General features: G+C 55.1%; 8 protein-coding genes across 8 annotated transcripts; 5 read left to right on the top strand and 3 right to left on the bottom strand.

Moving 5' to 3' along the window:
• The first annotated feature begins 374 nt into the window (after positions 1-374).
• On the top strand, positions 375-1,438 carry IWZ02DRAFT_236236 (uncharacterized protein). Its single transcript, XM_066763013.1, has one exon. The coding sequence runs from the start codon at positions 585-587 to the stop codon at positions 1,314-1,316; it is 732 nt and encodes a 243-aa protein (XP_066623965.1). The 5' UTR covers positions 375-584; the 3' UTR covers positions 1,317-1,438.
• Positions 1,439-2,468: 1,030 nt separating this feature from the next.
• On the bottom strand, positions 2,469-4,414 carry IWZ02DRAFT_469077 (protoheme IX farnesyltransferase mitochondrial precursor; the record flags this gene model as incomplete). Its single annotated transcript, XM_066768684.1, has 3 exons — positions 2,469-2,514; positions 2,889-4,096; positions 4,175-4,414. 3 exons carry the CDS (start codon positions 4,412-4,414, stop codon positions 2,469-2,471), a joined length of 1,494 nt encoding a protein of 497 aa, XP_066623964.1.
• Positions 4,415-4,475: 61 nt separating this feature from the next.
• Positions 4,476-6,426, bottom strand: IWZ02DRAFT_449113 (pyridoxal phosphate-dependent transferase). The gene is made up of 2 exons (XM_066767375.1): positions 5,107-6,426; positions 4,476-5,040 (listed from the first exon to the last, which is right to left on the bottom strand). Exons 1-2 carry the CDS (start codon positions 6,130-6,132, stop codon positions 4,624-4,626), a joined length of 1,443 nt encoding a protein of 480 aa, XP_066623963.1. The 5' UTR covers positions 6,133-6,426; the 3' UTR covers positions 4,476-4,623.
• On the top strand, positions 6,389-8,461 carry IWZ02DRAFT_236123 (fungal-specific transcription factor domain-containing protein). The gene is made up of 3 exons (XM_066763012.1): positions 6,389-6,711; positions 6,773-7,125; positions 7,176-8,461. Exons 1-3 carry the CDS (start codon positions 6,608-6,610, stop codon positions 8,381-8,383), a joined length of 1,665 nt encoding a protein of 554 aa, XP_066623962.1. The 5' UTR covers positions 6,389-6,607; the 3' UTR covers positions 8,384-8,461.
• A 1,835-nt stretch (positions 8,462-10,296) lies between these two features.
• On the top strand, positions 10,297-11,207 carry IWZ02DRAFT_236112 (uncharacterized protein). The gene has a single exon (XM_066763011.1). It carries the CDS (start codon positions 10,560-10,562, stop codon positions 11,052-11,054), a length of 495 nt encoding a protein of 164 aa, XP_066623961.1. The 5' UTR covers positions 10,297-10,559; the 3' UTR covers positions 11,055-11,207.
• A 4,419-nt stretch (positions 11,208-15,626) lies between these two features.
• IWZ02DRAFT_236091 (uncharacterized protein) lies at positions 15,627-16,699 on the top strand. Its single transcript, XM_066763010.1, has one exon. It carries the CDS (start codon positions 15,983-15,985, stop codon positions 16,625-16,627), a length of 645 nt encoding a protein of 214 aa, XP_066623960.1. The 5' UTR covers positions 15,627-15,982; the 3' UTR covers positions 16,628-16,699.
• On the bottom strand, positions 16,699-18,359 carry IWZ02DRAFT_236063 (G1/S-specific cyclin CLN2). Its single transcript, XM_066763009.1, has 2 exons — positions 17,874-18,359; positions 16,699-17,814 (listed from the first exon to the last, which is right to left on the bottom strand). Exons 1-2 carry the CDS (start codon positions 18,081-18,083, stop codon positions 16,771-16,773), a joined length of 1,254 nt encoding a protein of 417 aa, XP_066623959.1. The 5' UTR covers positions 18,084-18,359; the 3' UTR covers positions 16,699-16,770.
• Positions 18,360-23,321: 4,962 nt separating this feature from the next.
• IWZ02DRAFT_375214 (quinon protein alcohol dehydrogenase-like superfamily) lies at positions 23,322-26,197 on the top strand (the record flags this gene model as incomplete). The annotated part of the gene is made up of 3 exons (XM_066764807.1): positions 23,322-24,351; positions 24,399-26,020; positions 26,087-26,197. The coding sequence occupies 3 exons, from the start codon at positions 23,322-23,324 to the stop codon at positions 26,195-26,197; spliced, it is 2,763 nt and encodes a 920-aa protein (XP_066623958.1).
• Between the last annotated feature and the right edge of the window lie 72 nt (positions 26,198-26,269).

The following is a 26,269-nucleotide window of genomic DNA, read 5'->3' as shown; positions in this document are numbered from 1 at the left end:
AAGAAATCGGGCCACGACAGAACGACTGCTTGTCGAGGGGTAGTAAAGACCGCAGTCATGTTCCATACGGTAGATAAGTTGCTGTTGGATCTGATGGTGCGGTATGCGCAAGACTTGCGAGGAGAATTGGTGTATTCCAGGTCAGATGTTGGTGTACAGTACATTGAGAATGTAGGCGCTTCGGAATGCACGGGGAGACCAACTCAGGCGGCTTCGAGATCGAGAATTAAGCAAAAAAATCGTCAGGGGTAGGGAGGAAACGACAAGCAAGATCTCCAAAAATGACGATGCAAGCAGTCCTACTATTCATCTTCTCCTTGAACATCACCTTGCAAATGTCGAGGCGCTGTCTTGAGTATGAGAAGCAGTTCGCGTCATAATGACATTACTTCGTTCCATTTCCACCTTACAAAATAGCAACTCTCAATCCCCCTATACCAAATCCTTCGCCTTCTTACCCGCCGCCACCTCCTCCTCATCCACGCGCGACCCGCCATTCTTGACCGAAGCCATGCGGCGAATGAAGCCGCGCACGCCTCCACTCCCGCTACTACTTCTCTTATTGTCCACCTCCTCACTCGACGATGCAATGCCTGCCTCGACATCCTTCTCTGACAGATACAGCGACGTTCTCGTGCTGTCGGGCAGGGGCACCGAGCTGGGCGGCGCCGTGCCCGCCGAGGGGTAGAATTGCGGGAAAGAGGTGGTGCTGGCGGGCCAGACGGGAGACACGGGCGAGGCTGTGGCGCCATCGGGCGAGACGAGGTGGATGGAGCGGCTGCGGCGCGCGGCTTGTATGTACATGGGCGTGGGGACGGGTATTCTGGGCATGCCAGCCATCTCTGGGGGTGGGGGCGGCGACGAAGCATTCCGCTGATGATATTGCTGCTGTGGAGATATGGCCGCTGCTTCTGGGGCCAGCGGTGTTGGTAGCGGCGGGCCGATTGGCTGTGGTTCAGGCGCTGGGAGAGTTTTCTGCAAGTGACGTCAGTTGTGATGAGCTTTTTGCGGCGCGTAGTCTCCCTCCCACACTACTCCACGCCTTTGCGTCTGAATCGAGTATACTGACCGCTTGCAAGCGTTCGACACGTTTCCGCCAGAAATGCAGGCCGAGGACTCCACCAATGACGGCGGCCACCAGGACTATTCCCACAATTGCAGCCGAGGTGACGGTGGTGGTGCTCATCGTTGGAGCAGCGGTGGTTTTGGAAGAGCAGGAGGTGTGTATGTACAGGATATGGGCCGAAGGGAGGACGGCAGTATTTGGCAGACTGTCCCAAGTTGTACGCTCGAATCGATGCGTGTTTACGCAATGATGTCGGTGGCAATGCTGGGCGTGCGCTGGTGGAGCCTTAAGATGGTCATTCTGGACTACTTGTTTAGAAAAATCTCGCGCAGCAAAGAGAGACGTGCGCGTTCATGGTGTGGGGAGTGATGATGGGAGCGGGGGAAAGGCGAGACGCAAACGACCTCAATGTCATTATCTCGGGGTGGAAGAGCTGGCAAAGGGCCTTAAACAAAGAAATGGACTCGAGCATGAAGACTAGCAAGAATTGTTGGTCAGGCCTTACCGGCTTTGTTTTCGTCGCTTTCGCCCAGGTGTCCCCGGCGCACGTCGCCGGTTGCCCTGCAAGCCGCAAATAAGGTATTAATGCGGATGAGCCAGATCACCAGAGACCCCAGCGTCACGTCAAAGTCCCTGCCTGAAGCAGTTAGCAGCCTGGCTAAGCCTTTAAACCGTTGAAGGGAAGAGCGGCTGGGCCGGTCAGGAGGTCCAACTGCAACACCACTAACCTGTGGCACTTGATACAAGGTCATACTTGAGCTCCAGCAGAGAGTCTCCCTCGGTCCTGCCAAACGCGCAGGTGCGCAGGACTCGAAGGGGAAACAGCTACGTATTCATAGTCACCGTGCGGGCAAAGATCGGAGGAAAAATTACTGTAACCGACATCGTCGCAGCTCCACGCCCGGAGGTCGTAGGAAGCCAGTGCGCGTCGATCAGGGTATTGATTACTCTGATCTGGACTCGGTTTGCCGGACGTGCGTGTTCGGTCTCCGGAAAGAGCGGGCTGGCGGTCAAAGGTCAAGTGAGATGGAATGCGTCGTGGCTGAAAGCCTTATGCTTGGCAACATCGTGAGATTCGGTGCCCTGCAAATAGGTGGAGGGAAATCCGGGTAAAGCCAGTCAATACATCGAGAGAGCCTCCTCGTTGGTTGCATGCAAGCTGACACGACGTAAGCTCGGCGTCTTTTGTGCAGTCTTCTTTGTCAGACCCTTTGGACAAGTAACAAAACACTGCGAACGGCTCTCTCGGACCGAAAAACGAAGAAGGCCATCACCAAAGTACCATATCTCGACGTGAAGTATTGGGCACGACTAGGCGCATCTTTGAGGCGCTCCAGGCTACGAAGCATGCTTACGTCGTCGCGCAGACGATTCGGCGCGGGTCGGTTCTATACGCGCGTGATCACCGACGTCCGGACCTTTCTCCTTGCAGAATCGCGCTCTTCCTTCTCCCGGGCCGCATCCAAAAGTCGGAACAAAGTCCACGTGCAGAATCGACACAGTCTGTCGCCAGACGTCGCCGATCAAACTGTGAGGTACTGCGTTGTCTCAGGGGGCTTGCGTAGTTGGGTTGTTGTGCAGGTACTAGCCAAGACCGTTGGAGCCAGGCGTAAGCACTGATGTAGAGACACGGCCCATTTTGCTGGAGAGATAGATCCTGGCATCCAAGACCCTGGCACCCAAGATGACACCGTATGTACAAAAAACACAGCGAATCCAATGGTCTTTGCTCATTGACGATGCGCTGACGACAACGCGCCCGCCTCACTTTGAGCCGGCGGACATTGAGCCTTGTCCAATAGGCTTATGTAGCGCCTTGGACGGGCCTTCCTCAACTTCTTCGTCTTCCCAGTAAGCTTCTTCGTCTTCTTCCAAGGCTGACCTGCCTGTCACACTTCTCCAAACCCGTTCCCACAAGCCCTTCTTGTGCGCCATGGCCAGAACCAAAACGATGGGCAGGTGCCACACGCTCGCCCAGAAAAGACATCTTGCTGTCCCTTTCTGACCCTCATACCACCAGAAGCGTGTTGCCTGATATGTCATCCAGCCGTTGATGAAGGAGCTGGTGACAGCAAATCCCCAGTCGGTGACGCCGGTGTATGCAAGGCCGAAGCATATTGGGAACATTAGAAACGAGTATCTGAGCGCGACTCGTCCATTCATGCGCGAGTTGGTCCACGCGAGCATGCGGTATCCAGCATTCTTGTATTCCTCTCTGATGGTCCAGCTGAGGGCATTGAAATGCGGAAATTGCCAGGCGAATAGGAGTGCGCCCATTAACCAGCCCCCGATGCTTTTGGCGCCAAAAAGCAGGTCTTGCCATGTTCCTCCACCGGTTGCACACTGCCCCGCCGCGGCTGTCCAGCCCATGAGGGGTGGAATGCCGCCAACGATGGCGCCGACCCAGGTATTGATAACCGATACTCGCTTCATGGGCGTGTAGCATCCAGCATATATGAAAATGTTGAGCGCACCAAGGAAAGCAGTGGTGGGATTGACGCCGTAGTAGAGGGCCACGACGCCAATGCACCCAGTTGCGATGGCGAACAAGAGTGCGCCCCGCTTGTTGATCAGACCTCGAACAATGGGTCGGTTACGAGTGCGGCTCATCTTAGCATCGTGCGCAGGCTCGAAGAGCATGTTCAAGGCATTGGCCGAAGCTGAAGCAAGAGCGGTACCGGTCGACAGGAACAGTAGCGTGAGAGTTGACAGGGACGGCGTGTCGGTGACGGATGGGGCCAGGAGTGTTGGCACCGGATATATCGCGTATGAAGCAGCCGTGGTCAGGACGATGAGGAACGACAATCGAGGTTTAGACAAGGCGAGATAGGTGAAGAAGCGCCGGCGCAGCGACTCGGTTGGTAAAGCTTGAGCAGTGTTTGACAGTCGGGCAGATGCGTCAGGGCGGATGTCTGTCTCTGAAGCCGTTTGTTTCTTGGCCTCTTCTCTGAGACGTTGCCTTCGTCGGTGGGGCAGCTCATTTGCGATGTCATTGCCTACTGTCGCCGTGCTCTCCAAAGCTTGGGCAATCTTTGGTTGCTGGTGTAGCGTCAAAGGCGCAGGGCCTTGATTGCCTCGTGCTTGGGCGGCGGCAGCATTGCTCCATACGCCTCTTCTAGCGCCAGAGATTGCTTCTTCTAAAATGCCATTGGCCCAAAAGTATTCCTTCTTGAATGCGGCTCGGGTGGATCGAGTGGAGACGGCGGCGTCCTTTGCAGGAGTGGTAGTCGACAGCAGGCGGCGTCCTGGCGGCGGACCGGAACGAGATATCTTGCGCAGGCAGCGAAGGCAGACGGAACCTGTATCCTGCAAAGGCGGTGCCCGCAGCAGGGGTGGTCGGAGTATCATGTCTTGCGAGGTCTCATTGCGTCGTGGGATGACTTCGCGACTGACGATGGGACCTGAGCCGGTTGTGTTTTACGGCGCGGGACAAAACGGGCAAGCCACTTTGTTGCACCGCCACATGAGCGAGCCACCAACGGTGTGCTACGATTTACAATGCCTCGTTCCTCAACCTCAGCATCCCATTATGTACATGTCAATCACACCCGCCCACCTCACAGATACGGCTCGCTGGCTTTCACGATGGCTTCCTTGAGCAGTTGAACCAGCTTCACCAATTCCTCCTCAGTGACGACGTACGGCGGCGCAATCATCACATGTTCCACGTCGATTGGACCACATTTGCCAAGATTTCCCAAGAGGTTCAGACCTCTGTCCAGAGACGCGCTGAGGACCTTTCCTGTGAAGTTGTCTTTGATCGGAAATGGCTTCTTCGTCTTCTTGTCCAGAATGAACTCGGCCGCCCAATACAAGCCGCGTCCACGCACATCACCCACCAACGGAAGGGGAAGAATCTCGGTCTGCATGAGCTTCCCGAGAATGGCTCCCATCTGTCGACAATTTTCGACCAGATTCTCTCGCTTGATGATATTCTGGACTTCAATGGCCGCGGCGCAAGCCGTTGGATGAGCCTGGGGAAGAGAATCAGTTCCGGTCGCCATCAAACCCAACTTCGAAGCTGGCCCCTGCCTTCTTACCTGGAAAGTATGACCGTGGGAAAGCGACTTGCTACCTCTGGCCAATGCATCAAAGACTTTTTCATGGACCAAGACGGCAGACAGGGGGACAAAACCACCTCCCAACGTCTTGCCGATTGTTTGCAAATCTGGTCCTCGGAAGCCCTCCTCTTGTTCCCACGCATGCATGGTACCAGTTTTGCCCATGCCGCATATTATTTCGTCAAGAATTAGGAGAGCACCGTACTTGTCACAAAGCTCCCTCACAGCTTTGAAATAACCGGGCACCGCAGGGACGCATCCCAATGTAGTTCCAGGTATGGTTTCGGCAATGAAGGCAGAAACAGTGTCTGGTCCCAGCTTCTGGAATTCAGCGTCAAGCTGGGCCACGAGATGATTGAGGTATCCTTCATCGGTCCAGCCCGCTGGCTTCGCCCGGTAAGAATAGCATGGGTCAACAAAAGAGACATTGGTGCTCATCCAGTCCGAGTACATTTCTCGCCGCGACTGGTGTCCGGAGACGCAAAGAGCGCCAATGGTGTTTCCGTGATAACTCTGCATTCTTCCAATGACATTCTTTCGCTGTGGCTGACCCTTTTCTTTCCAGTACTGAGTCACCAGCTTCACAGCACCATCAGTCGCTTCACTCCCGGAGCCGAAAAACATGGCCTTGGACAAACCGCCGGGTCTATCGCGCAGCAGCATGTTCGCAAGCTCCTCTGCTGGTTTTGAGGTGTACCCAACGCTGTACACGTATCCAATATTATTGATCTGGTTCGCGACAGCTTGGGCTACCTCGGGCCTGTGGTGACCCAGACAAGACACTGCAGGGCCACTTGAAGCATCAATCATGGTCCTGCCGTCGGAAAGGGTGAAGGAGATGCCAGAGCCAGATACGATTTCCACAGGTCGGTGATTGAGAGCCCTGTGAAGGACGTGACTGTTTGCGACATAGTCATCAATTGCCAGAGTAGATGAGTATCTTGGCCAATTTCCAAGGCGGTACAACGAGCGTAAGCGGAACGCACGAGGAGACCGGAATATCATTTTGAAGAAATCCCCGAAAGATGCCAAAGAGAACCCAAGACAAGGACCAACAGTTGGGCTTTTGCACAAGCACAAGAAAGCCAGACGCTAAATAGCCGCTCCATGTAGTCCCCCATCTTTAGACTCGTGCCGTGAGGGTCAAAACGGAGGTTGAGGTGCGGAGAAGGAGAACGGGCGAATCACAGGCCAAGGAAGAGCTGGCTTATCACGCTTAGTCACGACATTCGCCAGGGCAAAATGGCTTTGACGGGGCTGGCGACCGCACGCAACATCAGCTCTCCGCCCTTGACGCCCACCAAGATTTTCCTTTGCAAACGAGCAGATCATTCCTTGACCGCGTGCTTTTGTTCTTTCGTTGGCACCCTAGATCCTGCCAGCGCCCCCCCCGGCGAAACGCTGTGTACCTACCGAGCGTTGTTGATTCACGCGGGACTCCGCGGCTTGCTGGCCGCGTCCAGTATGTAAAAGGAAGAACATGACCGCCGTCCCAGATGCCGATCCGTCCACGGAGAAGAGGCGCGTAAGGAAGAGAACGGGCACCACCAGAGAGCGCACTGGATGCGTCACTTGTCGTCGTCGGTGCGTGCTTCTTTTGCTCTCTGCGTCATGGTCTTCCAAATTTGGCTGACTCATTGCGCAGCAAGAAAAAGTGCGATGGCGGTTATCCCGTATGTGACCATTGCCGACGTCTCAACTTTGAGTGCGTCCGCGAGGAGCCTCGCCAGACAGGCAGCTCCGCTGTGCCTTGTGCTTCGAGTAGCTTGATCAAACACAGCGACAAGACTATTTTGCCAACTTCTTCATCTACTATCTTGACTCTACCTGCAGGCAATTGGGCTGCTCCAATTCTTTCGCTAGACCCTGTGGCAGCATGGCCTGGCACAGCTGGCGACAGCACTCCGGCAACGAACCGAAGAGTCTTGTTGCGCTATTACCTTCAGACCTTGTCTACCCTTCTTACCAGTACTCTTGAAAACAACTGCTTTGCGTCTGGTAGAAAGCGACACAAGCTGCCAGCGTTGTACCTCGCTAACGAAAGACAGTCTTCTTTCCCATGGCCACCGAGTCACAGCTGTTGCTCAACGCCATCATCGCTCATTCTTCATCGCATCTGTCAATGCGGGACAAATCGTACGAGATTCTCGCATTGCAGAGTCGATGCACCGCGCTCAACTCACTATCGACCTCATTGGCCTCACCCAACCGTGATACCGAGTTGGACCTTTCCTGCTGTCTGGTCCTATGCTCCATGGAATCAGTCATCGGCGACACATCGAAGTGGTACCAGCATCTCCTTGGTGCTTCCCAAATAATGCGTTCCAGCTCAACCTCTCCATTCGGCCAGGACCAAATCAACGCCCAGGATCTAGGCGCGGCTTTCAATACCTTTGAGGGCCGCTGGCTGAAGCGCAACTTTGCTTACCATGATGTTCTGGCGGCCGTGGCTCTGAACTCCCGGCCTCTGATTCCCGGATATTACTGGCAAGGAGACACGGGCGACGTTGTTGACACTTACTTTGGACTGGGTTCCAAGCTCATATACCTGATTTCCGAGATTAGCGTCCTCAATGCCGACATGGCGGACTCGACGGCCTCTGGCACCTGCAGTTCGAGTCCCACTCCCAAGTCAACTTCTCCCGAGTCTTCAGCTAGCCCGCACTCTCCGGACGAAGTGGATCAAGTGGCTGAGCAAATAGCTGACCACATGGACATCGAGACGCTACCACGAGATGATCGCGATCCCTGCCCTGTGTTCAAGTCTGATTTTTCAACGCGAGCCTACCTTTTGGAAACGGAACTGCAAGAATGGACTCCACCAGAATGTCAGGATATCCACCTTGTTGCCATGGCCGAAGCGTACCGAAATGCCGCTCTCATTCATCTCTACCGTGTTCTTAGACAACACCTGCCGGACCTGACACCGACGCTTGATCGGAAGATTGAGGCACCAGTAAAGGCTATTATCGAAAACGTTGAAAAGATGCCAATCCGCTGTCTTCCCGAAACGACCATTCTTTTTCCATTATTCATGGCCGGTGGGGAAACGGACAACCCGGAATATATCCGCGCCATTCGCCAACGGCTACAAGATGTCCTGCATTACCGTCACTTCCACAATGTGGAGGTATCACTGGCTGTTCTGGACGAGCTATGGCGCTTGCGTTCGGGCGCCAAACTCGGGACGGGACAGAAAAGGGTCGACTGGCTGGATGTTCTCGCGCGGAGGAAATGGAAACTATCTTTGACTTGATCCAATTGGTTTCAAGTCGACATGAACCTTTGTGTACAAAGTTGATTGCGTTTCTCAATTGGCGTTGAAAACGAGGACTCGGTTGGTTAGTCGTGATGGGAACAACACCGCGCTGTTCTTATGGAGCAACTGGCGTTCTGGCGGCGGTGGCGTGGTCAACGCCAGGTGCGATTTACAGTGCTGTTTGGGTAAGACAAGACGAAATTTCTGGTCTCTGATTCTCTCGCTAGCTTCCACCAGGCAGAATAACAATCGAAGTGTTGCGCGTCCTTCGAGAATTCTGTGTTTAACCCTTTCAACAGCTGCGACCGTACCTGTCGCAGCCGTTCGACTTCTGGCATCTACCAGCACGGTCGACCACCTCGCAATTTCGAAACAGTCGGAGTTCAGCTCTGGAGGAGCTCAGCGCGCACAGACAAGTCGACTACATGTTCATGGGGAAATGCAATGACCATTCGCTGTGAAAAAGAACGCCCGCGCCAACATCGATTCCGACGCCGCCGCTGATTCCAGAGAGCCTGCTCAATGCCTGGCTGACATGCGAAGGCACCTCCTACCAAGATCAACCAAAATCCATGCCGCTAAAGGGCGCCCAGACGTTCAGATCCATCTTGTGAGGATGACCGATTTGACCGAAAGGCGGGGAAAGAGGACCGCGATCCTGGGGCAGACAAGCTGATCCAGATGCCTGAAAGGATGCTGGGAGCGAGAGGAAGCTGCAAATGTGAGATTCACCAGTTCTCCAGCTACGAGGGTGGAAGCTCAAGTCGCAGGACCGATTGGAAGGTCTCTCTGATGGGATGGCCGCCGAGATTAGCCAGCCTTGCACAACGCTTGCTCTCAGCTACCGCGTCCTATTCCGAGTGCGATGTCAGACAACAAAGTCATTCGACAATCGCCCTTGAACCTCTTCCGATCTGCCAAGCACATTTGACGTCGTCCCGCATAATTTTGATGAAAGGTTGCGCGTTGGGTGGGTTGTTTTGAGGGTGGAGGTGATTTCTTCCCTTCGCATGCCCCAATTCGGCAAGGGGGCATCTAAGTGCTTCCAGCATGCCCACGAGAGGGAGGAGCTTGGGACAGAGTGACTCGGAAACTCTGAGCATCGCCAGGAAAAGCCTTCCGATGGATTGGAAAGTGATGGCGAAAGCGGGCTTCAATCCGGACTAAATCCATGCATTAGTGCCAACTGGGTTGAGTGGTATTCACAATCGTGTAGACGTACCAAGCTGCGTGGCCACAATCAATGACTCAATCCAATACCAATCAGCAAAGGCTATGCGCACTTCCCAAGTCTTGTCGGAGCCCTCACTGTCCCAACGGTACCTCCGCCCAAGTCATCCTCACGGCATTGGTCGTTTCGGCATGATGAGCTCCCACGCACACCACATCAGCAGGGCAATGACAACAACGAAGAGACATGAGCAAATAAGCATTTGGAGGCCAAGGCGGATGTGCGCTGCCAGTCGGCTTCTTGGCGTGGTCAAAGGCTCCGCATACATAAAATGTTCCACCACGAGATCCATCGGGCTTTGGGCTCGCAGCGGTGGCTTGCCAGTGGTGTCAAGTCGCAGCCGAAACGGCCTTGGCGAGAGCGGGCCAGTGGGGCTCATGGCTGGCGATGCGGTCGGAGAGAAGACGTCTTTGTGAAGCGACATTGTGGTGCAGTCGAGAGAGAATCAATGTGATGACGAGAGGTTTGGTTGGTTGGATGTTCTGCGACAACAACACCTCTCACGGCAAGATGGCTGGGACGGATGAGAGCGAGCGGTGCTTGACACATGAAATGACTGACCACCATGCATTCTAAGTACTTGGCTGATCCGCATGTTAAGGTTTCAGGAAGAGTGGTCTATGGTTTGTTTCACACAGCCATCTGAACCGCATCCCTACGCCAGTGGTGCGGTTTGCGCTGCCACTCAACTACATCACCAGGGCCTTCCCTGGCAGACGGAAAGCACAACTGCAGATGCTTCCTGCCAAGCTCTTTACGCACGTCAAAGGCCTGCTCCTGCAGCAACGCGTCCAACTCGTCATGCGACTGCAGCTCAAACGGTCGAGCTTTCAAGTTGAGCAAAAGGCTGACGCAACGCTGCACCTGCACCGAGGCCTGAAAGAGATACTACGGGCGTTGAAATGTGCTGGTCAAGCGTGCATGACATATGGTTTGTGACTGATGCAACCGTCACAACAGACAGCCCAATCGGTGGTCCACGGCGTCAGCCACGTTTGCTCTTACACGTTTAAGCAACCTTTTTGCGCACCTCGCAAGCGAATCAACGCTTTCCCTCTCGCGCGACTGAGTTGTGTCGACAGCTGCTGCGCCCTCCGCAGCTTGGGCGCTGCCACGGGAGCTTGCTTGGGTATTAAGGTTGGGATGACGGGCGCAAGCGACAGACTGCACGGGTCGACCATCAGATATCGCAATGCTCCGCACTCGCGGCCCTTGCTATTTTGGGTTCTACTCATCATAGCCGTGTCCATGGCTCATAAAGCCGCAACACTTACGGCCTGTGGTCTACGAATTTGCTGCAGGGTTCAGCAACAGCCTTGTCAACCTTATCTGAAGTCGTCGTGGAGTTTGGGACAGATCTCGCATGTACGTTCGTATACGCTCCCATCAGGAGGTCGCCCCTCAGCGCGGAGCGTCCCGAGTTTGAGAGAAAGATAAGCGGCTTCTAGCCGCTTTGAGTCGGGTGACAGTTGCCGCACGAGATTCCCGCTGTTCTTGTCCTGTCCGAGTCTAGACAGATCCTGGCTTTAGGATTACGCTTGCATGGAGAGACATGACTTTTCTCGTGACTGCTGCGAGGTTACCGCTCTACAAGCAGCTCCCTGAATTTGTTGAGCCCTCATACTGTGGTGGTGCGTTTGGCTACGAAATGAGATTTGATCCTTGAAGAGCGTGGACAAAGGCGAGATGAAATGATCCGATTCTCGGTCAAGGCTGAATGAGATCAGCTTGGAGCAGGTGCGTATGCGAAAAGAACAGCCTAACACTTCGGTGGTGGACAATGTGTCCCTGAGTGAGCAAGAATCTGGACCAGAAATTTCGGCCTTGACATTTGCCATCTCAGAACACTTCTCCAGTAGAGAATCCGTGTTACTGCCAGCCGGGTCATTTGTATCTCATGAAGCTGTTCATCCACGCCGGAACCAATGCGGAAGTGACGAAAGAACAATCCAACGTCTACAACGGTTGTCACTTCAAGGTCATGTTCTTATTCTGCAAGGAACTTCCGTGGTGCATCTCTCCATTGCCACCAGATCAGGAGAGAACATTGAGAATCATGAAGGAATCTTTTCTGCTTTTCCGGGCCCTTCCTTGCCTGGCTGATCCTCTGCTCTAGACGCGGTCGTCACAACATCTTGAGCTCAGAGCACAGTCGAACCATTGAACACATTTTCGGGCCCAAGTCAGCACTCTGATTTCACATGCTGCGACGAGAGCATTTTCTGATGATCTCTGTTCTGATCTAGCTCGTTATGGTCGGACACTGCCGAAGTGACCGAGGGCGCAAGGGGGGGGATTTCAACCCAGCCAGAGCCGAAGGCGAACAAGACCCGTGAAGAATTCCAAGCGCGGATCATATTGCGCGACCGGAGGTTGCTCCGCAAACATCCAACATCACATTTTGAGGAATCTGCGCAGTCAAGTAACAAGGAGAAGACGCTGTTGTTCAACGCTTCTCCCTCCGCATATCGGCACCAGGCCTCATTCTCAGTTCAAAAGGCCACGACACATAGCCTCAGCTGTCGTACGGAAAAGAAAGGTCACATTTCATTCCTTCGCATCAACGGACCCTGAGTACCCGCCTCTACCACGTAGTAGGCCAGTATTTTGTCGAGGGGACGTTTTCCTACCTGCCTCAGAGGCGCACGCAAATTTTGTTGTTGAAAACACTGTCTCCATGGTGTATGTACACTGTCTGCAATGAGCTACGGCTCCTTATCCGGTGGGAATTTACGCGCCAGGAACCGCACTTTTCGGATACAGCTCTTCAAGACTGCCTGTGACTTCAGATTGAGATGTTGTCGTCTTGCCAAGATGATTCGAGCTTGGAAAAATGTCAACTGCATTGGAACCCCTCAACCATGTCTTGAGCCTCAAGCGGCCTTTGAGCACATTAAACACCCGCCTCCAATGCTCGACGGACGGTCTCAATGACTACAAGTGAGACAGTTTCGGCTTGCGGTGGAAATGGATGAATAGGCAACGGATGGATAAGCGGACCAAAGAAACCTTGACAACCGGACCGGCACACCTGCGCGAGGGATCCTTTTCACGACCTCGGATGATTGAACAGGGTGGGTGCAAATGACACCACCATCAAGCCAACATCAACACACCACCACGATGGACGGTACGGTACGGTTCAGCCCGCCTGCGGCAACAAGCCTGCCGCAGTCAACAGCTGAAGCTGAAACAAGAAAAAATGCCCGCGTGCCCGCTGCCAAACACGGTCCGGGAGAACAACCTATGCGCCTCGCTTCGCCTCGCTCGCCCTCCCGCTCAGCGATACGTACCCGTTCCCATTTAAGTACCCATAGCAAGCATAACGCGCCGCCCTGCCCGAGTACGCCCTACTGAGGCGGCTTTGATTGCCCTGCCATGGCCCAAGACCGGGTTCCAAGGATGCAGCGCCGGGCGGACGGCCGACCGCGCACACTCTGCGGCAATGTGCAGTGCCCGCCCGCACCAGCAGGCAGGGAAAACGGACAGGCGGGTAGGCAGGCATTGCTGGATCGGAAGTGGAAAATAGGCATGCCATTTCCCCATCTCCCCATCTTTGCCCATGTAGCCCCATTTCCGTCGGCCGTTGATATCCCTGTCCATTGTTCATATGAGCACCAACCCCCAAGCCAATTCAGGCCCGAGAGTTTAAAACGTCGCGTCGACGCGTGACGTCGGCCTTGTTGACGTGGTGTACGCTGGCACTGAAACCGACTGCTGAAGATTCATGGCGGCAGCCAGACGCCCTTCCGCGAAATATCAATCTGCTGGGAGAGACATTCATGAGCACAAGTACCCCTGCCGGATGCTCCTTACCCCCTGCAACTGCCATTGATGCCATAAAATTTCCCCTACCCCACACACATCGCTCGATTACCCCTCCATGCGCACCATTCCAAGACTGCGAACCCCAGTCTCCACTGCTGCTGCGCGCTCTCGTCCGCATGCGCCGTCGCCGGGCGCCGTTGCGATCAACCATGTACGCAACAATCGCAAGCGCGTACCACCAAAGCATGCATGGCGAAAAAGAAATGTGGACCGAGACGGACGAGGCAACGCGGGCCGGACTATCCACCAAGTCGAGCAGCAGCAGCAGCAGCAGCAGCAGCAGGCCAGTCAGGCAGACAGACGAGGCGTCATGCACATGCGCGGCGGGCGCATGCAGGTTTGCATGCGTGCCTGCGCGCCTTGTGCAACGGGAGGTTGTTTGGCAGCTGTTTCCCTCCCTCCCTGTCCAGTCCAGACGGCCGTGGCAAACGGTTGGCAAAGAGCACGGCATTGGCATGGCGAAGCATGGCAGGGCAAACAGACGAGGGTAAAAAAAAAAAAAAAAAAAAGAAAAAAAAAGAGCAAAGCAGCGTGATGCAGGGGTGGACAAGGAAAGGTATGCGGCTGATGCCGCTGCTGCGGCGACAAACACGGAAATAGGATAGTTGGATAGGCAGGCAGGCGGCCGGCTGGCCAGCGTCAGGTCGGGTGAGGTCATGCCATGTATAGCTACATACATACCTACCATGCGACAGTGAAGATGACGGAGGCAAAAGACCGAGACTGTGGTCATAACTGAAAAAGCAGAGTGACATAGTTTGTGCACCTGCGCTAGCATATCGTTTCGCTGAATCTGCCTACCCCCTTTCCCCGGTCCATGCATGACCGAGCTGTGCATCTGTCTTCCTTGACCATGCATTCACTCCTCCTCCTCCTCCTCCCATGTAAAGCCGTCGGTCCGTCCGCCCGTACCTACATGGAATATTGAACCGAAAAGATAAAGACGTACTGCTACTAGCTACAAGTCGCACGCAGGTCGACCCAACTACCCGAGTACATATCTCAAAAGGACATCATCCCTAGAAGACTCGATGATTCTTGTATGAGGTTGACAGACGGTCCGTCATCAAAGCCTACCGCCCTGGAAAGCCTCGACAGCGCAATCACTGCAACCTGCCCAGATTTTTACAGTTAGACCAGAGCAAAAATCGACGCGCTCGCTCGCTCCACGCACGCCCAACGGTGCCCAGAGTGTATCACGACCAAGAAGCACCCTCAATCATCCGCTGCCTACCGCTAGAAACGCGCTGCCAACGCGACAGACGCCTCACCCGGAGGGCCGTGGAACAGGCTTCCCGAAACACGCGGCGGCATCCCCCTAGAAAATTGCTCGAAGCCTTCTCGTGTGTCTGCTACCCAGGCAGTCTAGGTAGTCGTTGGTTGGGTAGGTACCTGTTAGCGGCGGCGGCGGCGGCGGCGGCGGCGGGTGTGGGCTGGGTGCGCAACGGCGCGGGAACCCGGTACGAGACCAAACCCCAAGTCCTAGCACCCAGACAGAGCACATTCAGGCAGGTATGCAGGCACGCACTGCCGACCAAGGGTGAAATGTAGTTATGCGTGTATGTAAATATGGATGGTGAAGCGAGCGAGCGAGCGAGCGACCCTTGCCTTGGCCATCCATCCATCTGCGCGCCCGGGACTGCCTTGGCTTTCTGTCTCGACTCGACTCGACTCGACTGACTTCAGGGCCGTCCGTCAGAGTCAGACAGGCAGTTGGCATGCACTCAGTCGGTCTCTGCATTACGGTAGACGGACGCGTCGGCGCGTCGCGTACGCGCCTTGGAAGAGTCATTCATTTGGTTGGGTAGATGTGCGCCACTTCAAGAATAGCCCATTCTCTTCACTTCCTGCAATGGACTGACTGACTGACTGACTGACTGACTGACTGACACCAGCCCAGCCAGGCACGAGGAAAAGAAGTGGGAAAGACAAAAAAAGTTTGACCAAAAAAAATTGGTTAAAAAGTTTGCACACTCATCATGTCATGGACCCCAGTCCAACCACACGCAACGGATGGAAAACCAAACCCATGCTCCAAAAAATCATGGTGATGAGCGACGTGAAACAGACGAAGCTAGAACGCGTCGTTTTGTTGTCGACTGGTAGCGCGTCGCGTCGCTCGATACTTTTTCCTCATTCTCTTCATGGAGGAGCCGGTTCAGTTAGTCATTAGATGCGAATGGGAGAGAACGATGCTTTGTGTGTGACAGCTTTCGATTTTTTTGTGCTTTTCTTGCATCTGAGCTAGCTAGGTACCCATGGTGTTTCTACTGCAAATAGGTAGATTGTAGCTTGGCATCATTATGCGCGGACAGGTAGGTAGTTCGGTGATGAAGCACCTTGGGTGATGACGAGTATCGCTGGGGAAAAGAAAAAGTCCCTCCTCCCATTCCATTCAGTGTGTGTCAAACTGTTCGTGTGTTCAAAAAGGCAATGAAAAAAGATTGAAAAAAAAAAAAAAAAATTCCCATGGATGGTGATGGGGCTGCTGTCACAATCTCGTAGCAAGGGGGTAATAGTGCTAGTACTATTTCACAATGAGAGAAACGCAGAAACAAACAAAAAAAAAAAAAAAAAAAAAACCAGCCACATGCTTTTCCCAAGGACCTTGCTCGCAATTGACGTTGTTCCTCTTCCCGACAATACAGATCCTGTTCAACCTGTGTGTTTGTTGCGGCAGCACGAGGTGGCAGGTAGGAAAGACAGAAAAAGGAAAAAGTAGAAAAGACAAAAATTGTCAACTTGACAAGGGTATCTCTACGCCCACCGACGATGGGGAAGGATTGCGATCGATCAGTTTTGGCTCTTTGATACAAAGGAAACAGCGGGGAACAAAAAGGACATCAACCTGCTCCGTCTCTTGTGCAAATTCAGGCAACTCTCAGTTCGGCGGCTTCTCTTTTTATAATCCCAATATCGACTATGATGAGTCCTCGAGTTCAAATCATGCAATCCAACGGGTCCGAGACTACCAGGCAGTCAGAATCCAGTGGGATTGGAGTTTGACGGGTTGCCCCTCAGAACATTTTTGGGTCCCGGCTCGGACATGGTCCTTCCAGTGGCACGGCTCTTTGTCGGCGATCTTGCTACATACTAAAGGGAAATGCGAAGAGAGAGAGAGAGAGAGAGAGAGAGAGAGAGAAGGGGGGATGTGCTCAAATTTGGACGCTAAAATCAAATGACGCTCTCGATGCAGGTGGTAAAAAGCAACGCTATGACGCTCGTACAGCATGTTTGATACAAGAAGAGAATCTGCGAGAAATTTGCTAGCCATGGACGGCTTTCGACTTGAATCCACAGTGCCATTCACCTTGTCGCGCGGCAACTAGATGCCAGTGCCGGTAGCCGAGCGCGGCTGCAAGTACTGCTGTTGCTGGTAGCTAAATTGCTGCGTGCTCGGCTGTTGCTGGTAGCTGAATTGCTGCGCATTCTGCTGTTGAGGTTGTTGGGGCGCCGATGTGGGAGTGACTGGGTAGAGCCTCGGCAGTGCTACTCCTTTGCCGTTGCCAAAGTCGTTGTCAGGGGTGATGGGTGGGGTGAGGCATCCATGCTGCATGACGGCGTCATAATGGTTCTTTTGGGGCGTGGAGGGGTAGTTGTCGCTGTCGACGGTCTTTTCGTTCTCAAGGACGGGGGTCGGGGGCGTGATGTTGCGACGGGCGATTTGTGCCTGTCGCTGAAGGAACTCCTCGACGGTAGTGGAGACGCACGACAAATGTACAGAGGCGTACTTCCTGGAAAGAACTTGCGAGGGCTGGTAGAGGTGATTGGACAGATTGAGTACAACGACAGAGTCGTAGGAGCTAGCCCAGTCCGATTGGCGAGCCTGCGAACGACCGAGGACACACCTGGCAAGAGCCAAGGCTGACCGGGCGAGGACCGAAGGGCGGATCGAAACAAACTCCTTGTGGAAGAGGGCAATCTCGCAAATGTACCAAGTCATGTGCTCGACCTCGGCGTCGTACTGGTTCTCGTTCAGAGCAATCTGGAGGAAAGAGTCGACGGTGGGGTGACCAATGACCCAGTTCAAAGTCTGGAGGACGTGCCATTCCATCTGGGTGAACATTTCGTCGTCGTAAAGGGAACAGCACATTGACTTGAGTTCTCTCACAGTGGGAACACGCTCCTTGCGATCGCCGTATTTGGCGGCAATGAGGAGGGCGGCGCAGCCGACAAGTTGGTAGTGACGCTTGTAGACTACACGGCGCGAGCAGTAGCGGTCCAAAAGGTTTACAGCCAGGAACAAGGTCTCGGGGAGGAGCTGGAATGCGGCGTGGGCTTCAACGAGGAAGTCGAGGAGGTACGGCCTCATGAACCACTGGATCTCGGTTTGGATGTCGATCGAGTTGACGTCGGGCATCGTTTCGGCCTGTGACGAGAGGATTCATTAGCCAGGTGCGCTCGCTCATCCGGAATAAGACCATATACCTCCATGCGTTCCATGTGGTCCAGAATGTCCTCCTGGTATTCGTCCGCCGTCATCTTCGAGAGTTCTTCCGCTAAGGCCCGCTGTTGCATCCTGGCCATCGCGCGGGCACGTTCCCTCTGCTCTTGCCTCAATGCGTAAAGACCCTCATCCTCCATCTCTACAAAGTAGCTGTCGCAGTTTCCGTATCGTGACTGAGGTTGATACGCCATTGTTGCTGAAGAGTGGAGTTTGTTTTCGGGTTTGGTTGAAGGAATGGATGTCTGTTCTCCTGGAAGACAAAAGGTGAAAGTGAAAGTTGAACTGCTGTCAGAGAGCGACTGCCGTTGAAGTGGTGTGAGAGAGTGAAAATTAGTTGGTTGAGAGGCGGACAGACCCAAAGTCCGTGCGGGGTGTTGGCGGACGGAATTGGGGCGTCTTCACAAGACGTCTGCAACAACAGGAACAAGTTAGTTAAGCGAGAATTATGTAAAGTGAAGAGAGAGGCAGCCGCACCTCTTGGATTAAAGTATTAGAATGAGCGAAGAGTAAATACTGAAAGAAATGAAAACGCGATGTCGAGAGCCCGAGGAAGGATGATGCCCCTTGCAAGTAGCATTCAGTTGCCGGAATGACTAGGCGATCGATCTTTGTCTTTGACAGGGCCAAGCTTGCCACAGGGGGGGCGGTTTTCAGGAGGCAGAGCACGAATTAACGAGTCCGCCGAAGGGTGGGGATCTGGGTCGCTCGTCAAGGAGTCTGGGGAATGTGGGAAATTCCCGTTGAACCACGAGTTCTGAGCTAGTGAGATGCATCATTCAGCTTGTGATATTTTTTTTTTTTTTTTTTTGGGGGGGGGGGGGCACAGTAAGCCCGCGAAGGCGCCACTTACAGTTCGGATACCCTGGAATCCTCCTACCAGCAGTCGATGCTGAGGAGGGAGAGGGCTGTCTTGTAGGGCGTGAGCCACGAAGCAAGACAGATGGGAGGGGCAGGGTCGAGCGAGGTCCTGCGGGGGGTAGTACAGTCAGCGACATTGTTCTCTGGGTGTGGATGGATGATCGTGTCGGACGCGTGAAGGACAAAATTGGCGGGCCGAGGAATTGCGCATCCTCGTCTTGGAGAGCTTAGAGGGTGAGACTAGAAGCAATCCAGTACTCCTGGATCTTGGACCAAGCGGAACGCAGGAGTGACCGAGACAAGTCCCAAGGCTTGTTAAGCCAGGAACACGGATAAAGGGACTCAACGCGCTACCCTCAAGAAATTCTTGCTCTTCAAATCCGATCATGTCTTGGACCAAGAGATTACAAGTCGAAGACTGCCCAGGCTTGGAAGAATTCCGCAGCGCTTGAGGACCAATGTCTTCAGGCACGACCGCCCACTCTTGACATATCTCGACCAATCTGAACCACGTGCAGTCGGCCAGTTGTCTTGCACATCATACGAATGTTTCGGTCCAGGGCACGTCGGTCGAAGGCGTTGTTGGTTTCGAGAAGAGACTTTGAGATTGTGTCGTCGGCCAAAGGGGAGATCCGAGGCATGGCAGAACAGCGGGTAAAAAGGAAGTCCGTCAACTCACCGTTGCACGAAGGCACGCACGCACGACAAGCAGCACAGTATAAACGCACGCAGGCGGGCTGACCTCAGTCCGGATGATGGAGAGCGCGAGAGACGTGGAGAGAGAGAGAGAGAGAGAGAGAGAGGGAGGGTGTTGACGCGAATCGGTCTCGACGATGAGGTCCGGCTCTGCAGGCAGCGTGGGAGTGTTAGGGAGACGCAGCAGAGAGTGTCGCAGGAGCGGTGAACGGGAGGTAGGAGGATGTGGAAGGAAGTTGGTGGTGTTGCCGGATGGGGTTGAGGGGCAGAGGGTTGGATGAGAAGGATGATGTTGCGTCTTATGGAAAGGAACTGTGCACGTACGTACCCCGTTGACCAGAACTTTGGCCGCTGAAGAGCCGACGGGTGAATGACGGCTCGAAGGGGGAGAAGGGGAAGGGGGGGGGGAGAGGAGAGGAGGAGGAGGAGGTGTTATGGACGAAGCACAAGATGGACGGATGCTTCAGGGTAGAAGAAGAGCAGACCGGATGCAGAGTTGGCCATGAGCGGTTCCTTGCTCGCCTGCCGACAGCCAATCCCCGCAGGGCACAAGCGGCCGCCAGCGCCACTGGCCATGGCCATTTGCTTTTCCGCGACACTCATTCTGGCTCGTACGCATGCAGCCAAAAATGCCAGCCAGTCGAGACGTGCCACTGCACATGTATGTATGTATGTATGTACCGTGCCTGTATCGCACACCTGCTTGCGTTGCACTCGACTGGCCGGCCGGGCAGACACCAAGAACTAACTGCGAGAGCAGAGCAACCAGCGCCAGCGCCAGCGCCAGAGCCAGAGCCAGAGCCAGAGCCAGAGCCAGCGAGCCAAAGCGCCCAATCTCCGCTCCAAGGCTCACGGTCCATCCAACATTCTCACCGTATCGCCACCACCCATGCTGATTTCTCGTTGCCCAATTGTGAATTGCCAGGCTGAGGGAACCCTGTGCGAGCCGCGAGCCGCCGCAGGGAGGACGCGGGTTTCGACACGGCAGCCCGCAACAGGCATAACGTGTGCGCTGTCCTGGCTCCTCACTCTTGAATTCATAATGGATGGATGGGTGCCGCTTGTGTCACATGAGATTTATTTTTTGCGAGGGTTTCAGCAGAGGACCTGACATCGATTCGCTGCGAGACGCTGGCATGATGGAAACGTGTGCTTGCAGATCGGTGCGGTGAGTCGACCTGAAGGGCAGCTCTTCCGCCCACGAGAATCCGCCCTTGCCTGGATGCCCGTCTGGGTGTGGCCTTGAAGATGCAAATCCAGCTGATGTCACATCCATCGCCTCGCCTCTCAACTGCGTCTGCTCCCCTGAACACGGCAGCACCACAGCTTGCACTGCACTGCACTGCACGCAATAATTAACCGCCTGAAACCTCTCTACTCAGACGCGTCGCCCTCATCTCAAGAGTCGCGTCTCGTTGAGTCTGTCGTGACGCTGACGGGCACGCCGGTGGGACCCGGGCGACAAGAATCAAGAGGCTCCGCTCCGCCGTCCGCCTGCAGAGATTTTTTTCCTCAACCAACACGTCCACGTTTCTGTCTGTCCCCACTGCGTCATGCGTGACCGAGAGCCTGCCTGAGGCGACCTCGCCTTCCCGACAATTTTTGGCCTCTCCATGGATTCCCCTCGCGTAACCGCCTTCTCGAAAGCAAACCCGCCGTCAGCCCAGCTTCGACAAAACCCCACCACTTGCATGTCGCCTGTTTCATGAAACAGTCTAGCTGGATCAGCCAAGCGTGGCAAGCCAGTAGCGACGTGGACAATACTCAGCCTTTTCACCCCCGCCACCATGTCATTCTCCGCTTGACCTGGTGGGCCTGAACGGCACCGACTGTTGTGATTCCAATGTCCGCACCGCCTTTGCCTTGCCCGTGAGCCGTCGCTTGCTTGCGAGCGAGCATTGGCGGTTCAATTTGGCCGACTCTTACATTGCGGAACGTGGCTGGACACAAGCGCGTGAGCGACGAATCCATCGCGCCTCCATCCGCCTGCGTCTTTGCGCGCAGAGCACATGTAATGCTCCATGCTTTTGCGTCAAAATAGCCATCGCCAACCGCCATTTCTTGCAAGATTAGGACTTGTGCAGTGACTAGAATATTTATAACTGCATCCATCTCATCATGGTCCCCCAATTCCACCCCAGGAATTTTGGGTCCGCGGGGCAGCCACCGCCGCCAATCATCTCTGCCTTGGCGCATCCCGTTGCGGCAAGCCCCCAACTCACTCTCCACCAGATACTCCAGCCTGCCTTGCTCAACACGCGCCTTTTTAGCCTTCTGCCTGCGCATACCTGTCCGGTCGCATGTGTCCGCGTCGACGTAGATTTTACCACCCAAACCTACTGCGCCAGTACCCAACTCCTGTGCAACTTGTGAGTGCCGTCAGCCCTGCCAGTTTCATTACCAACGGGCTGCCACGGCCGACATCCCTGCCGCGAGGCTCATCACCATGACCTGAAATTTCATGCGCCCTCAATTCACTGCCCCGCTGCGCTATTCTCCAATGAAACTGGCAACGAAACCTCCGTCACAAGGGCGCCCAACGACATCGTCGCACCGCCTCTTGATTTCCCAGTTCAGATCAGCCTCACAGGCCTCCGGGCCGTTGATCAGTGCCCCAATTGCTCCATGCCAGGGAGAGCTTTCCATGTCCAAAACTACAACGGAAGAGCCCTGCATTCAGTCACCATCCTTGAACATCAAGCCCAAGCCGCAATTGACAGCGGGTGACGGCGAGCCGGAGTCTAGACGAGGATTTCCAGCGATCAACTCAGGGTTTGCCGCCGCCGTCGCCGGGATTTAGATGAAGCAAGCATCATCCTCAACCACCACGTTGGGCGTGAAGAGGGAAGCTCCATAGCGGCAGGCACAACAACAGGACGCGTGCTGGGGCGATGAGAGCGCTATTCCCAGCAGAGCCCGTCGAGTCGGTCGGTCTTGAGCAGATGCAGTCGGCCCAGGCGTGCTATCTCCTGCGGGACGAGCGGGATGGGGCACGGGATCACCTTGTTTCAGACGAGCTTCAACCCGTTGCTTCCGAGCCACTAAATCCCTCTGCGCCCATGAAGCTTAAGGAATCGATATCAGGTCTGTTCAGCGGCCTCGAAGTCGCGACGGTGGATGGTTGGTCAGGCCCAAAGGCGCCAATGAGTCGTGGACGTGCCTCCAGTCATTGCTTCCGAACGTTGTGAGAAAAGCCTCGGACAAAGGTGCAACTAGCGTGAGCAACGCCGTGAAACTTCATACTAAACGACTCTTTTCCAACCCAAAGCTGCGTCAGAGGCAAAAGTGGACTCATACTGCAGCCCGACAAGCCTATGAGGGTGATACGGCTGTCAGGGCTGCTCGCACGATGAGCAAAAGGAGTCGCGAGCCTACGAATGACGTTGGTTTAAGCGCGGTCTTGGCCCTCGCTAAGACAACTAGCGGCAATCAAGCCCCAGAGCAAAAAGTCGTGGCACATCCAATCCAGGACCGGGACATATCATGTCGTCAAAACAGCGCAGACAGAAGACACATAGATCTTTCAGAGCCAACTGCCAAAATATATGCATCTGGTTGGCTTGACGTGACATATGGTCCATCCAAACTCCAAAAAGAGATGAAGACAGGGAGCAGTCAGGTGAACGACTGGGCCATGACTTTTGGGAACCTCGGAATAACTCATGCCGATCGCCGATGCGCTTGGACCTCGAGAATTTTTGGGAACATCTTCCCTGCGCAGCCAGTCGCGAACTTTACGCAGGCGCGTCAAAAACACCATGTTCTAAAGCACGCTACCAACGCCGAATCCCCCCCCCCCCCAACAACTGGTAGACAGCCCCCCTTGCGAATTGTCTGTCGACAGCATCGCTGTGCCTGGCGCACCCTCAAACACCATGGAAATTCACCGCGCGCGCTTCGTGCCGTATCCGCCCTCCGCCATCAACGCCCTCGCCTTTTCGTACTCTCACTCCAAAGAATTCGTTGGCAAGGGAGTTCGGAACCTTAGGCTTGCCATTGGTCGCGCAAACGGGAACATCGAAATATGGAATCCTAACAATGGGACATGGGTCCACGAGTCTACGCTGAGCGGAGGAAAGGATCGAAGTGTCGAAGGCCTTGCATGGACGCAGGAACCAGACGAGGAGGACGAGAATGGCTACATGACCGACGGCCGCCTTCGCCTCTTCAGTATCGGATACTCGAGCACCGTTACAGAGTGGGACCTCGTCACGGGCCTGCCGCTGCGACACTCGTCCGGTAACCATAGCGAGGTTTGGTCCCTGGCTGCACAACCCAAGTGGAAGAAGAACACAAAGAGCAGGGAGGGAGACTTTCGAGGACAAAATCTGGTGGCGGGATGCGCAGATGGGACGCTGGCCTTGCTTTCGACCGCCGATAACGATCTGAGGTTCCAGAGATTTTTGACCAGGCCGACGGCAAGGAAAGCGAGAGTCCTGAGCGTCATCTGGCAGAACCGGGAGGTGGTGGTTGCTGGGTTCGCCGACAGTGCCATCAGAGTCTATGATGCCAGAAACGGAGCGCTGCTCAGGAACATTACCCTCGGTGCTCCCTCACTTGGTGGTCCGCGCGAGATCCTGGTCTGGACAGTCAAATGCCTGAACAACGGCGACATTGTGGCAGGCGATTCCACCGGCGAGGTTCGATTTTATGACGGCAGAAACTTTTCACAAATGCAACGCATTTCTGCACACGAAGCCGACGTCCTGGACATTGCAGTGAGCAAGGACGGCGACACCATCTTCAGCGGCGGCATGGACAAGCGCACAGTGGCGTACAGTCTCTCCAACGGCCACCATGGAAATAGAAAGTGGGCAAAGATCGCCCACAGGAGGTACCACGATCACGACGTGAAGACCATGGCGACATTTGAGAGCAAGTCGATGAGTGTCATGGTTTCTGGAGGTAAGGGCGAAGACGCATCTTCAGGGTTTATACTAAGTTTATGACAGGTCTGGACACTCATCCCATCATCGTCCCCATCCGCGAATTCGACACTGAGCACAGCCGCACCTTGCCTGCGCTTCCGCAGTCCCCGCCGGTTACTAGCGCCCCTCGCGCCCGTCTCCTGGTCAGCTGGTGGGATCGTGAAGTGCGCATCTGGCGTGTGAAGAAGCGGGATGCCAACAGCGAGTTGCCCAAGCTCGTCGCCCGCCTAGCTCTGAAGGGCGAGGAAAACATCAACTCGGCGTCGATATCTGAACACGGAAGCCTCTTGGCTGTATCCACGTCTTCCGGGGCCAAGGTCTTTCAGCTGTCGCCACGGAAGAATCAAAACGAAAGGGGTCTTCGTGTCCGCAAGCTCGGGACCCCGCCGTTGGCTGAAGGAACTGGCGCACGTTTGGTGCAACTGAGCCCCAATGGCAAGTGGCTGGCTATGGTCACGCACGAAAATGAAATTTGCCTTGCTCGCCTGACGATGGACGTGGGAGACGGCAGGTGGAAACTTGTCCCTCGCGTCGTCGAGCTCCACAGGTTGCACAACAAATTGGACTACCAGAACTCACTCAATGGACACTGGGGCTCCTACGACCGCATCATCTCCCGCATCGCCATGACCAACGACGTGCTCGTCGTCAGCGACATTTCTGGATGCATTGACAGCTGGGTCGTCGAAGGCAACGAAGACTTGACGGCTCCAGAGGTCGATTGGCCCGAGACCGAGGCCGCTGGCAACGCTTCATCTGACGACGAAGATGACGACGATGGAGACGAAAGCCGACCAGTAGTATTCTATGGGCAGCACTGGATTCGCAACCCTGCGGGGCATCTGCTGCCGAAGCTTGATTCGTCAGCCCTCGTATTATCCTTTAGACCAACCGACAATGCCGAAAGCCAGGCAAACGGAAATCCTGCCGTCCATCCCACCAGAAGCAACCCGCACGCCCACTCGCACAAGCTGCCGAGCGGCGATCGTCGGTTGCTGGTCGTAACTGCGCAGCACCAGATTTACGAATTCGACATACTCCAAGGCCGATTGACAGACTGGTCAAGGCGGAACCCAGCCTCCGAGTTTCCGTCCGAGTTTAGGGGAGTACGAGACAGGGCGATGGGGTGCCTGTGGGACGTTCATGATGAAAGGCGGCAACGTTTGTGGTTGTACGGCAGCAACTGGGTCTTCATGTTCGACCTCGCAGCCGACTTGTGTGCGCGGCCGGCGGGAGAGACAGCCGAGGGTGCCACAAACGGTGACGAGGAGACACCAATTAAGAAACGCAAGCGAGGGCTGGAAGAGGATCCTCTTCGCAAGAGCACCAGCGGCGCAGGCAGCAAAATGCCGGCACGGGAGCTCGAGGGTGCGGGACGCAAGTACCGCAAGATTACGGGTGCCGACGCGTCGTCTTGGGTGAGCGTGGAAAAGGCTCGCAGTAGCCCGGCAACGGCAGCGGATGGCGAGGCCGAGGACGAGGCCGAGCAACAGCAGCAAGAAGACAGCTCGACGACAACGGCCTTGGCTGCACTGCGGCGAGGCGCCGTGGAGACGAATGGAGACGACGCCGACGACGCTGCCCAGAGCGGGCCGCAACGACGTACTCATTGGCACACGTTCAAGTACCGCCCGATTCTTGGCCTGGTGGCCATCAGCCACCCTGATGACAAGGCCGGCGCCGAGGTGGACAAGAACGGCGCCGGCGGAAAGACGGTGGACGCGCGGGCGTCGGCTCCTCTGCCACTCGAAGTGGTACTTGTAGAGAGACCGTCGTGGGATCTGGATCTGCCGCCCAAGTTTGTCGGCGTCCACGAGCGATGAGGGAATCTTGGCAAGGCAAGAGCACGGGTAAAGGGGGCTTCTGTGTTCTATCTGGTCTATCTGATGAAAAGA

The sequence above is a fragment of the Phyllosticta citriasiana genome (assembly GCF_038021145.1).
Source record: "Phyllosticta citriasiana strain CBS 120426 chromosome Unknown IWZ02scaffold_5, whole genome shotgun sequence".
NCBI lineage: Eukaryota > Fungi > Ascomycota > Dothideomycetes > Botryosphaeriales > Phyllostictaceae > Phyllosticta > Phyllosticta citriasiana.
Note: the sequence above shows the minus strand (reverse complement) of the source record. Positions and strands in the feature narration are given on the sequence as shown.